Consider the following 13,849-nt stretch of genomic DNA (forward strand, 5'->3'; position numbering starts at 1 on the left):
TCTCACCTGACGTGGCCAAAGGATGTTTGAAGGATTACTGGAAAGGGAAGGTGTTGATGTGGGGAAGGTATGCCCCTCCCTTTGCTTATCACAGAGCAGCTAGAGGCAAGTGACACAATTGGCACACTGTGGTGGAGGGGACTGTGGGCTCCCTGCAGAAAGCAAAACATTGCAGATGAGAATCTCATTTTCCCTTGGGTGGAGCCCCAGGGAAGAGCTAGGACACTTTTCCTCAGGGCTGTGCTGCAACATCTGTTGAACTGGGGGTCTCTGTGGTTGTGAAGATGCCCCTGTCCTGCTGTCCAGACAGGTCTCGTCCTGTGCCCCACTTGGATGGCTCCCTGGCACAGGTGACCTCTCGCTTCCTGCGCATGACCAAGCTTCATGGACTGCACTACATGGGCTCCCACCAGCAGTCATGGGCCCAGCGCCTCCTCTGGAGCGGGGCCTTCTTGGCATCCGTAGGGCTGCTGTGCACATGGTCAACCAACCGGATGCAGTACCTGCGCTCCAAACCAGTGCACACCAGAGCCCACATGCTTTGGGACCCAAGGATGAGGTTCCCTGCTGTCACCTTCTGCAACCACAACCCAGTCCGCTTCCTCCAGCTCACAAGGCCTGATCTGTACTCTGTAGGACACTGGCTGGGGCTGACCTACAAGAACCACTCCATTCTCCCCAATGTCCTAGAAGAGCTGCCAGAAGAGCAACGCCCCTGGCTTATCCACCTGGCCAACTACTCACGATTCCTGCCACCCCGCCTCTCTCCGCACATGATGGAGAGCTTCTTCCATCGCCTGGGCCATCAGATTGAGGACATGCTGTTGGAGTGTCACTTCCAGGGCAAACCTTGTGGGCCCCAAGACTTCACCCCTGTGAGTGGCTTCCATTCTACTCCTAGTTTGGGGATGGAGGGGATAAGATGATGTAATAGACTCAGCATCAGGCTATGGGAGAACAATTCAGTCCTTGAAGCTGTAATTTGCATGTGTGTTAGCCACCTGTAAGTGGTGCAGTGCATGTGTTAGCCACCTGTTAGTGGCATCCTGACATAAGTATCTGTAAGTCATACTATACATGTGGGGCAAATTATTTGTTACAGCACAAAAGATGTAGTCTTCTGATAGCAGCAGAAGCAGAATTGCATATATAGCAGTGTTGTCCATTGTGCACTGTACAATGTTGCTATTCTACATAGGGATTGTGTGATGCTGGTGTATCTTATCTCCATGTGCAGGTATTTTCTCTACACTCAGGGGATATTGTATTGTAGCTTTTGAGTACCCTCTTGATTCACATTGATATTAGCAGTACCTTGACTTGCGATGGAGTGTGGATTATCATTCAGTATTAATTAATTACTGCAAAATTAAAGTGCCCTAAAAGTACATACTCAAGAAACAGACACCACCCTAGAAGGTGGTAGCAGAACATATCCAGAAAAGCTGGTGTTCTCCTTGACCCAGAGCTTGGAAAATTCACATTTCAGTCTAGAACTCTCAGGATCTTTAAGCCACTATAACCAGTGGCCATGTTCGCTGGAGGATTCTAGGAGCTGAATTCCAGAAGTTTTCTAAGCTGTGCACTGACCTGCCCTTTGACCTTTCCTTTGACACTTCAGAGGTCTCTGAGTTCAAGCGCCCTTGTCTGTTGTAGAGAGATGACATTCCTGATTACTAGCTCTCCTTGATCCTCAGACTATTGGTTTCAAGTTTCGGCAACTGAGTTGCAGAACAAACATAGCCTCAAGCTCACTGTTGCTATGGGGTCATTTGCTACCCTGAGCCCCTTGGTAATGATCTAACAGGATTGTGACAATTGTATGGGGTGAAATTCACTAATGAAGAGTGGGGCTAGATTTAAAAACCTGCATGTGAAAAACTGTTCATGCATTGACTTCCATGTGATTAGGACACTGAGGTATGTTGATTTCTTCAGCACAATGTCCAAAGCAACATGCAAGGAAGGCATTTGTGGGATTGCCTTTTTCAAGTACCAAAATATGCTGATGAATTTAGAGCACTGTGTAGTTGACTGGGGATGTGATGTTCATCTGCCTCAGGCAGCAAAATCCCTTGGACTGGACCCACCAACCTATGGGCATCTGGAAATCGCCGCAGGGATGGGGTAGCACTCCCTGATAATTTGATGCCCTCCTTCACACATATTTGCTTTGAAGGGGGGTTTAACTGATGGAACTTCATAGCAGAGAAGGCTCATGGAAGAACTAATGGAACAATCCAGAACGAGAGGGATGTGGGAGGAAGGGGAGGACTGCAAGGTTTGAGAGAAGAAAACAAACAGTTTAGAGGGGATTGAGGATTGTTGATGTTTTTCATCTAGAAATAATGTGTCCCACTGCAGTGGATTGGGCTTGTATGAAATCTAAAGTTGGATCTGGACACTAGTAAGAGAATTGTGTTTGGTTTTCAAAAACTGTTGAAAAAGCATCCACTTTAGTTTTGTTTTCTTAGCAGTCAATATGGCTTCTTCCTTAGTGCCTCAACAACATTCTGACTGTATCTGATTTCTCCCTTAATAATCTACTTGTTCATTTTGATATACACTATAAGTTGTATGTGATTTTAAGGTGCCTGAATAGCGTTGGTCAGAGTATTGTGTGTATCTAGTGAACACAGATAGAGAAGTAGTTTCAGAGTGGTTGTGGCGAGGCAGCTGTATTTCTTCAGGGCTCTGGATGTGGGTTGATGTCTTCACTTCAGTAAAGACATCCTGCAATGCAGACCACCTCCTGGATTTGTCTTGTTAATGTCCATTCCACCCTTGACCTGTGTTAAAGTGATTTGGTAGATTGGGGTATTTTTCTCATATCTGTGTCCCTCTATCCACCACTCTCTGATTTCTAAGGATCTGATAGCTTTTCTCCATACATTTGAAATGTCTCAGATTTCATGGAACATGGCATATGATGTAAAATCATGAGAGAATTTTTGCTGGTTCCAATAGAAAGCCCAGCTACTCCAGCATTGCCTTTCTCACATTGCCCAGACAGATACCCCTGGGAATCCTAGCAGCCAGGCATGTAATTTGACTCTGTGAGAAATGCAAGCACCTTCTCAGCTAAATCTATCACCTTCTCACAGTCTTGCTCCTATCTGACTTGATGCAGGGTTTTTATACCCATCTCTACTGTACTGAGGTGGCCTATCCCTTGATATGATTGAAGTAGCTGGTGGGACCACCTGGTGGATTGTATAAGAACACAGGAAGAGCCCTGCTGGATAAGAGGAAAAACCCATCTAGTCAAGCATCTGGAACACTAATTGCCTTTTGGGAAGTCTTCCAGCAGGATGCAAGTTCAACAGCACCCCTCATTTTTCATTTTTCAGCAACTGATGCACAGGTTGGGTGAGGAACCTTTGTATCACCAAATGTTTTGAGCAGCAGTTCACACAGCACCTTAATTGGCCATGCTGGGTGGAGCTGATAGGAGTTATTATAGGACAAAACACCTAGAGGGGCAAAAGTTCTTCATCACTGGTGTAAACTTTGCTAGCCATAAGGAATGGCCAAAGAGATATGTTGTCGGGCTGATGGATGAGCCAAGAGCCAGAATAACAGGGATGATTATTCCAATTTCAAGCCAGAAAGCCAGCAGAGAGGAGTGGGCAGGCTTCCTACTCCTTCCATCAACATTGGCATGAAGATTACTTGTTGAGGTTTTGGCATGATAATTCCCTCTAATATGCCCTGTCTCCACAGGTCTACACACGCTATGGGAAATGCTACACATTCAACGGTGACCGAAACAAACCACGGGTGACTCGCCAGAGTGGAATGGGCAGTGGGTTGGAAATCATGTTGGACATCCAGCAGGAGGAGTATCTGCCAATCTGGAGAGAGACCAGTAAGAACTGGAGTGGCACTGGGTGGAAGCCCAAAGGAGGGTGTTCTGGAGTCATTATTTCAGGAGCTCTCATTCATGTCTTTAAACATCCTACCCCAATTCCCTTGCTATATAATTGTCTAGACTGTAAAGCAAATGGACTGATAGCTGGATGGCTACCTCTGGTAAACTCATAGTTAACTAAAGATGAGCAGAATATATAATTAACAGCAAAAGCAATACACCCTATTCTTACACTGAAGACAATGACTCAACAGCAATAGCCATATCTCTCTCTCCCCAAGCTTTTCAGTTACTATGATAGGTTTTTAAAAATGGCTGGGGCTATTCAACATTGGCCACTTGGTTATACAGTCACCCCTCTTTTTTTGTGGGGGATTCGTTTTGGACGCCCCCACACGAAAATGAAAAAAAACCCATGCATATTCAAGCCCTATTGGCCTGGACGGAGGCGCGGTTCCACAGGAGCTCACCCCATTTTAACTCCCTTTCTTTCAACCTCCCTATGGATAATTGAGGGGTGCAGATCCCAAGTCCATGAGAATGGAGGGAGGACTGTATACATGTAATGTCTCCAGGCCCAACCTTCCCCAGCCCAGCTGAACTGAGTGAGAGAGTTCTATTTAGCTGATGATCAGAGCAAAGAGGAAGATATTTCCTGTCTCCTCCCATCAGCGAGAAAGACTGCAAACAGGAATTACAACATGGGTCCTTCTTCTGATTGTAGCAACCTTACTCACTGGTTGGAGGAAGCTGGAAACATTCTCTTCCTTGCACCTCAATCTGCAGCTGAACAGACTTCCATTGCCGAATATGACTACTGACTATTAAGGTGGGCTGGGGAGCATTTGCATAGTCTTACATAAGACTGTGTAGTCTTACTAAATATGGGGCAGGCAGAGATCAGTAACACTAACTAGTCTAGGCTATGCATCCATAACTGAAACACAGAATGCCATCCAATTATAGTTACAATATCTATCACCAGTTTGTACATACCATCACTTCAAACACATCAAAATATGTTGTGTATTGTATTGCTTTATTTTTACCCTGCCTTTCTTCCAAAACAGGACTCCAGATGGCTTACAAGATAAATGGAAATACAAGTAAAAGTGCATGTAGATTAAAAACATATAAAATTTTTACATTAAATGGTTGGAAGATCCAAAACCCCATGGCCTTGAATGGTGTATATGTGTAATCTTAAATATTGTAATATGTAAGAATAATTGAACAGTATGTTTTATTAATGCTTTTAATATTTGAGAACTAATAGGTCCCCTTAATAAGGCAGGAACAGAGCTGCTTTCATAGTGGTTGGAAGGTGTCACAATGTATAAATGTAAATGAGAGCATGAATATGTTATAACCATTGTATTTCTTGGGTATGGATTCATTCAGCTAAGGTGTAGCATGACTATGACACCATTGCTTCCCAATGCAGATGAGACATCATTTGAAGCTGGAATTCGGGTACAGATCCACAGCCAGGACGAGCCACCTTACATCCACCAGTTGGGGTTTGGAGTCTCTCCTGGTTTCCAAACGTTTGTCTCCTGCCAAGAACAACGGGTAAGGGCCATGGAGGAGGATGTGGGAGGACCTCCAACTATAGAAAAAGGTAGTCAGGAAATGGGGGAGAGATGTCTACCAGTGGTAAGAGGTGTATGCTGGAAAGGGATGGAAATAATCTGGCCCTCCAGATTATTAGGACTACAGCTCCTCAAATCCTGTACCAGTGACTATGTCAGATGCAGCTTTCAGAAATCAGTGTCCAAAGCACCTGGTTTCCACAGGGAGATATGCCTTTGCTTTTTATAAAATAGTCCTACAGTACCCTATCAGCTGTTGAAGGTGAGATCCTCTGTAGTGTCTTTGGTTACATGTTATTCAAAGATCCTTAAAGTATCTAGTCATAAATGCCAATACAGCATACATGTGATATCCCTGGAATATCAACCAGATTAAATAGGAAGGGGAAGGATTGCTTCCACAGAGAATTTCACTGAACAATCAAGAAGTCTCTCCCATCCAATTTCATGCATAAGCTCAGATGTATGACACCACAGTGAATTCCACTTAATGGATCATACAATGGACCCACATGGATATTTTAATCAAAACTTTCTTTGTTGTAGGGGAATTTCCTTGCTGACAGCTTTTTTGGGGGGTGGAGATGTTCAATACACTCCACTCCACAGCTTTCAAACTATCTCTAATGCACCATCAGTGTAAGCACTGAAATGTTTGCAGATGTTTTAAGGGGATTGTTTTAGTATTTAAAGCCCCTTTGAAAGAAGCATATTTACTACAGGATTAAACTATTTTAATGGTGATACCTCCCCTCCCCCCAGAGCCAGCAATTGTGATTCTTTTTCTCTGAAAAAGAAATGTCAAAATTTCACCAAACTACAGTTCCCAGGATTCTTTGGGGAAGCCTTGAAGGTTAAAACTGTATAAAAACAATATAATTTTGGAGTATAAATATGCTCTAAGAGGGGGGGGGGGGAACCAAAGATGTTATTATTAATGGCCCTCAAGGAGGTGTCTTACTGACTGCCTCTTTGCTGACAATTGGGGTCAGAGGAGAAGCCTGAGATGGTAAAATAACAATTCCTGCTACTGGAGTAAATTATGCATGGTGATTTCAATCAGGGAGCAAAAAAATCTAATCCAAGATGCCATTTTCTAAAATTTATCCTTTGATCAGACATTACATTCATTGCACTGAACTGTGTCAATTTTGTGCCTCCTTTCCCTCCTCCCACCCCATTCAGATTAAACCCCACTAATGCCACCTTGCTTTGTTTTAATTTTAGCTCAGCATCAGCATCAGGCAGTGGGCAAATTGAACATTTTCATACATATCAATGAAATGGCATATGCGAATGAACCAATCCTCCTTCCCTCCAGCAGAGTGGCAACACTGATTATTCATCAAAAGCTTCATTTCTAGGCTCAAAGAACTCCATGGCATTACAATGAAAGAAAAAACATTCACCATTTTCTTTAAAAAAAAGGACAAAATCAACATGTTTTTTATTTGAAGGTTCATTTCTTTGCATTCTGTCACCGTCTGCAAGGGGAGGTGATTGGTCACAGCAGGTAGTTTTTTGAGTTAGGTATTGATCTTAGAGATATGTACAAACCAATCCTTGGCTTTTTTTACTATTCATATTTAGGATTCACATTGCATATTTCAAGCATTCAAGGTCCAGATAATAGATAAGAATGTTTTAAAGGTTTTTTATTATTGTGTTCCTTCCAAGTCATATCTGACTTATGGCAACTAAGGCAACCCTATCACAGATTTTTCTTGGCATAATTTGTTTAGAGGGGGCTTGTCTTTGCTTTCCTCTGAGACTGAGAGAGTGTAACTTGCACAAAGTCATCTAGTGGGTTCCCATGTATGAGCAGGAATTCAAACCCTAGTCTCCTGGAGTCCTAGTCCAACACTCAGATCATTATATTACACTAACTTTAAAGGTACTGTATGTATAATCACATGAACACTTATACAACAGCCTTGTGAGTTGGATCAATATTATTAACCTCAGATTGCATCTTGGGAAGGGAATAGGTGCTGTGGTCAGAGCTTGGAAAAGTTATTTTGTATTATTATTATTATTATTATTATTATTATTATTATTATTACAGTACTTCTCCCAGAGTCCTGGACAATTCTAGAAGATGTGTTCCAAAAAAGTAACTTTCTCAAGCTCTGACTGAGGTTATGACAATATTGACTGTTCTGTGGCTATTGAAAGAGGGCACAGTTGCTAATAAGATTTGAACTAGAGGCTTCCACAGCCCAGATGTTTAGCCATTACATGGTGGCTCTCTATGAAGATCTACCCTATTTCATGGTAGAACAAAAACACGGATTCATTTCACAAATCCATAGTGAGAGTATAATAAAATGTGCATACTTGACTCTGAAATGTCAAGCAAATTGGTAAGATGTGGATGTAACTATATTTCTTTCCAGCCTTAATATGGAGTTCACAGATGATGCCTCAGGCACAGGATTGAATTTTCACACTGATGGTAGCGACAAACAGGCACCATGAGGATTACTTTACAGCAGAGCTTGTTGGGTATGGAAAGGGAGGGTGAAGTGGAAAGACTGAAAGATGGACTTTGTCAAGGGCCAGAGCTTGGAAAATTTTACTTTTTCTTCTTGGGTTTAAGTATGTCCCACCTTTTCCACAAAGCTGGAACCCAAGGTCAATTACTCAAATTGGCAACTATTAGAAATTATATAAAAAATATTGTTATGTACCTTCAAGTCATTCCTGACTTATGGTGACCCTAAGGTGCACCTACCACATGGTTTTCTTGGCATGATTTGTTCATGAGTGGGGTTGCCTTTGCCTTCCTTTGAGGCTGAGAGAGTGTGACTTTGCCAAGGTCACCCAGTGGGTTTCCCAGGCAAAGTTAGGAAACTTTGCACCCTTGTCTCCCCGTGTTCTAGTCCAGCACTGAAACCACTGCACTGTATGTGTAGATATAGGTTTTAAAAAAAAACTCATGTGCTAGTAAAAACCAAACATATAGAAAGTTATAATTAGAACAAAATGAAGCAATCCAGAGAATTAAGAACAAATTCAAAACACTTCTTTTAAAAAGACAAAAAAAGTAAATAAAAACAGTACAGTAGACTATCAAAAGCCCCTTCCTCATAACCAGTTCCAAAAAGTCTGTTGAAATAAAAAGGTCCTGTGTTCTTAAGGCAAGCACTTTGGCCTGTTACAGACAGGCCAAAATAAAGCTGCTTCGAGTAACTTTGGAGGTATGGTATTTCAATGATGCATGAGTCCTAAGAGTCCAAAAGCCACACCAAAGCTGCACTCCAGTCCTTAGGACTGGAGCACGGCTTTGGTGCGGCTTTTGGACTCTTAGGACACATGCATCATTGAAATACCATACCTCCAAAGTGACTCGAAGCAGCTTTATTTTGGCCTGTCTGTAACAGGCCTTTGTCTCTTTCTGCCCCTGTCCTTGAATGGAACCTGCTGACAAAAGAACATCAAGGAGCAGGGCCATCCTAGCTAGGAAGGGAGCTCTTGGGACTGAGAGAAGCCACTGAGAAGACTTTCTACATTCCTACTAAACCTCCCTATCAGGATATTGGGACTGAGCAAAGGTCTCCCCTGAAATTCTCAAAGCTGCAGAAAAATACAGTCTTTTAGGAAGCCACAGTTTGGTCTCTGACCCCCAGAATCCCCAAGCAGCATGGCCAAAAAAAAAAAGGAACTTTTCCATGTTCTTCCCAGAGCTGCATTGGGAGAGGTTTCCCTGGCTTTCCAGTTGGCCAGGGTACTGGTTTGTCTTGGCACTTAGCCTGCATTGCATCCCTTCTCCTGCAGTTGACGTATCTGCCCCAGCCGTGGGGGAGCTGCCGGGCCAGTGTGAAGGGGGAACAGATACTGCCTGGCTATGAGAGCTACAGCATCGCTGCTTGCAGGCTGCAGTGCGAGAAGGAAGCCGTGGTGCGGAACTGCCAGTGCCGCATGGTGCATATGCCAGGTGAGTTGACCTTTCCCTGCCTTAACCCCATGCACCTCCAGTTGCCTTCTGACACTGGGGCTTCCTAGTGTATAAGCTAGAAAAAGTCATTTTGCCTTGTGCATTACACTATTACTCTCCTTCTCCCCCATCCTTGAATGAAACAGTCTGCATTCAACAATTAAAACCATGAGATTTTTCCCATCACACTTTCATTTTCCGGGAAAACCTTCATCTGATAAATGTTTCTGTGTCATATTAATATGAAAGGCACGAGAGCAAAGCCAGCTCTGAAGGTAGCAAGCCTTTGTACTCTGTATCCCAGCTTTATTTAAACTAGCATCCTCCAGATGTGTTGCACTATAACACATCATCCCTTTCCAGTTCAATATATCTAGAGGGTGCCAGGTTGCAGGATGTTTCTTTACACCTACCTAGTCTTTGACCCTCATACTCTGTTGAGTCCACTGTCTTTAAGGATAAGTACCTTATCAAAGTTGGAAAAAATACCTTTGTTTCACAAGCCCCAGGTCAGTATGACTTTACTTGCCCAGAGCTCAGAGCTTTGCTCCAGACACGTGACCTTCCTTGTCTCCATAGTGACTACAGTCAGGCATTTGGGCACCTTAGAAAAATAATAATGACACTGTGTCTCCTCCAGGGCTTGGAAATAATTGGTGAAGTGTTAATTTGTTACCCCTTAGTCACTGAGATTTCCAGCAACAAATATAAAATGTATTATTTTGATTATTAAATGGTGACAATACATTTCCCACTCATTACTTTAATTCACTACTGGCCATTTTTCATTGATTTAAATGATTTTTAAAAATCATTTAATGAGCCAACCAGTGAATAAAACCAATAAAACCACCCAATATTTTAATGTTAACATATCAGATTTTGTTGGCAATTTAACAATAACAAATTAGTGCTACTGCTGCCATTTCTGAGCTCTGCCTCCTCTAGCATAACCTGAAATATATAGGATCGGAGGTCTTCTCTTCTAGTTCATTCTGGACTGCCTTCATCTTCCCCACAACCTTCTCAGAGCTTCTCACCACAGCCATATCTCAGTTAACAAAACCTCTGATAGTGAAGCTCCACTTTCAAAGGCATTTTACAGCCCAGCCCACTTCTCCTCCTTGTACTCTGCCTAGCTGGAAATTTTTAAGTAGTGTCATCACCGGGAAGATGGTGAAGGAGGGCTGGAGAAACGCAGACTTCTGGTGTTGCATTGCAGCAGAACATCTGCAGTAAACAATGCAACAGACAAAGCTTGAGCTGGGTATGAACAGGATTCTAGTCTAGTTGATCCTGTTATAAGCCTGTCTACCTGCCTACATCAGGCAATATAAACAGCTGCCTCCAGAATCCATTACTAAGCATGAATGAACAGTAGCAAAACAGAGAGAAAAGGGAGAGAGCAAATGAGCTTGTCTTACCAACTCCCCCAAAGTATGTTTTAGAAAAACAAACACATAGATCTATAAGTTTAGTCACCAAAATGGAAATTATAAGAAAAGTGGAGGCTGTAAAAGCCATCCCTGGATGTATTTTGGAAGAAGCCTTCAAGTGGTCTGTAGAATGTTCGAAATGTTTTTGTTTACTTATGCAAGGACTGCCTGATACGTTGACTTCATTTTACATGTGCATATTGTTAGGCTTTTGTAAAACATTTGCTGAAACATGGTCAACTGGATTTGTGGTGTAGGAACGTATCCCTATTTTTTCTATGTTATTTCTGCCTCCAGTACTAAATTTTCCATTTAAGAAGTAATGTCCAGAAATACATCAACTTTGTTAACTGAGATATATCTCTACCTGCATCAGATGAACTGGAATTTTATTGACAAAAGTAGGATTTTATGTTGTTTTTGTTACTCCTATGGAAGTTATTGCCTTTCTGAGCTGGGTCACTCAACCCCTCAGTCCAGAGGGAGCACTCCTGTTGACCCAAGCTCTGAACCCAATGGAATCTTTTTGACATTCTTCTCATTGGGGTGATTCCCACTTAGTGCTATATAGCTTACAAACCTGCATAAGTCAACATGACAAATATCTATGCAGACTGTATGTCCTACTTATATCAATGGGCCTGCCCTAAGCATGCCTATATTTAGATTTGACCCATGTTGCCACTTGGAATCCTTAAGTCTTGGATTTTCCTTTCTTATGACATTACTGCCTACCGGCCAGCAGAAACATGATTGATGATTCCCAAGGAAGCTGGATTCCCTCACCATTCACTTTTGTCAACAGGCCCTTAGTAGGCAGCATAAAAAAGAAAAAACTTTCTGTCTGTAATCCTAGCCAATCACCAACAATTGCAGCCTCTTCTCTTCCTGCCACCCACTCATAGTATGCCCTCAAATTTGGGTGAGGAGGACATAATTAAGTAACTTACTAACTGGCTCATTCTCTGTCAGGTAATGAGACCATCTGCTCACCCAATGTCTACATTGAATGTGCTGACCACACACTAGGTAAGTATTTCTCTAACTATTGTGCCCCAGAGTGGAGCAGACTTGGAAAAACCAGTTAGTAAAACCCAAGAGGAGCTCTTGGGACTTTGGTGAGAGCAGCTAAATACTTGGAATATTTAGCATTCAGACAAGAGTAGGGAGCCTCCAGCTCACAGGTTAGTTCTGTCCTACAAAGCCTCATCAGTCAGTCCACTGGGACCCCACTAGGAAAGGCACAGGACAAGGAAACCCTGCTCCACTGGGGCCATGAACCTAAGCTACCCAGCATGACATGCAGAACTTCTCATTCACCCACCTGCCATCCTATTACTCAGCTGATCAGAAAACAGCTGAACAGCTAGGAAAGCAACACCTGAGTATCTGTGTGAAGGACAGCATTGGTGTGTGTGAATGGATGGATTGGAGAATATGGCAAGAGAAAAGAAAAGAGTGGGAGTGTATGTGAGAGAACAATGAGGGGGAGAGAATGACTGTGAATGAGAAAGAGTGCATTAATGTATGGATGTGTGTCCTCTATCCAGAGATCTCAGGGCAGCGTCCAATAAAACCATTCAGAAGAGTAATTTAAAACACTACGAATAATTCAAATGATTTTAAAAGGCTAAAAACATATTAAACAATTTACGATACAGGTTAAAAAGACAGATTAAAAGAGTAAAAATGCTTTAAAACAAATGTCCCCTCCCCACATGCTGATGATGTCTCATTGTACCCCCTGCCTCCCCTAGTGACAGTCAGATGAGGTGGTGTAACCTTGCTTCAGTCCCACTCCACTGTGTGTGCCCCCATGTACCTTTCTCACCTTAATCCCCATTTCCCCATGTGGTGAATGCCTGAGCTGCAGATTTATTGGATGGAATTGTAGGCCACAGTGAAGACCTCTGAGGTGCTACTTCCATCCTTTATGTTATCTATTTCTGAATTAGACCATAAGAGATTATCTCATAGACTGTGGTTCTCTTTCCCATATTATGGATGGGTGGTTGGTGGTACTCTGGTGAGATTCCAGAGCATCTCTATCATGCCTTGTACATGCCATTACACTCACAGATACAGCTGTGGAAGATTCCCAGGAACGTTGTGTCTGTCCCACACCTTGCAACATGACACGCTACGGCAAAGAGATCTCTATGGTGCGCATTCCCAACAAGGGATCAGCCCGGTACCTGGCTCGCAAGTACAACCGCAATGAGACCTACATCCGGTGAGTGGTTCATTGTTGATGAAGTCATGCTCCCACCTGTATCTGGAGCCAGTAGGTGGACCTCTTTGGCTGTTGAGGGACAGCAAACTGTTAAAAATATGGGCGCAGTGAGAGACAGTGGGGTAGTATATAGGAAATCTCAGGCTACAAATCCTTTCTCTCCATATTTCTCACTTCTTACCATTCCCAATGTTCTCAGGGAGAATTTCTTGGTGTTGGACATCTTCTTTGAGGCACTAAACTATGAATCGATTGAGCAGAAGAAGGCATACAACCTGGCAGGGCTTCTGGGTGAGTCAACTAGCCCTTTGTCTCATACCATCCATGTGCTAGGGCTAATATTCTGGAGGCAATGTGAGCTTTGAGATAGGAAGATGAGTATACAGGAAAGTCAACAAACACTACAGGCAAATTGTCACGTTCATCCAGAGAAAGTCATGGCCTTGGCTCAATATTTGATTGGTCCGACTGAGAAGCAATGCCACACCCAACTCCAAGACATTATAGCAGGGCTGATGTGTGGCCCTCCAGATGTTGGACTGCTGTTCCCATCTGCCCCAGCCAATATAGTAAATGGTGAGGGAAGATGCCATCTGGGCAGCGGCACCATTCTCAGCCCTGCTTTATAGAATGAGGTGGTCCCTTCTATATACTACCCCTTTGGACAGCTCTGGCCTCCATCACTATTGATCCCTCAACATAGCAAGGAAGACAAAGAGCAGCCCAGTTGCTCACTCTTTTAGCCTGCTCTAACTTCTAGAATCTTCCACAGGACAAACC

The 13,849-nt window shown here is 43.1% G+C and overlaps 1 protein-coding gene across 3 annotated transcripts in view; it reads left to right on the forward strand.

The window, feature by feature from the left end:
- ASIC4 (acid sensing ion channel subunit family member 4) overlaps nucleotides 1-13,849 on the forward strand; it is a 332,901-nt gene that overhangs the window by 301,689 nt on the left and 17,363 nt on the right. For 2 of the 3 annotated variants that reach the window (XM_089520482.1, XM_089520484.1), the window contains exons 2-7: nucleotides 3,724-3,868; nucleotides 5,316-5,443; nucleotides 9,241-9,400; nucleotides 11,809-11,865; nucleotides 12,916-13,069; nucleotides 13,269-13,360. In XM_089520482.1, the coding sequence (XP_089376608.1) occupies nucleotides 3,724-3,868; nucleotides 5,316-5,443; nucleotides 9,241-9,400; nucleotides 11,809-11,865; nucleotides 12,916-13,069; nucleotides 13,269-13,360 (736 nt within the window). Of the gene's footprint in view, nucleotides 1-269; nucleotides 876-3,723; nucleotides 3,869-5,315; nucleotides 5,444-9,240; nucleotides 9,401-11,808; nucleotides 11,866-12,915; nucleotides 13,070-13,268; nucleotides 13,361-13,849 lie in introns of those variants that run through there. The other variant, XM_089520483.1, reaches the window with a different exon arrangement.

The sequence above is a fragment of the Sceloporus occidentalis genome, unplaced genomic scaffold (genome assembly GCF_023333645.1).
Source record: "Sceloporus occidentalis isolate IW3139 unplaced genomic scaffold, rSceOcc1.0.p SCAF_4, whole genome shotgun sequence".
Lineage (NCBI taxonomy): Eukaryota > Metazoa > Chordata > Lepidosauria > Squamata > Phrynosomatidae > Sceloporus > Sceloporus occidentalis.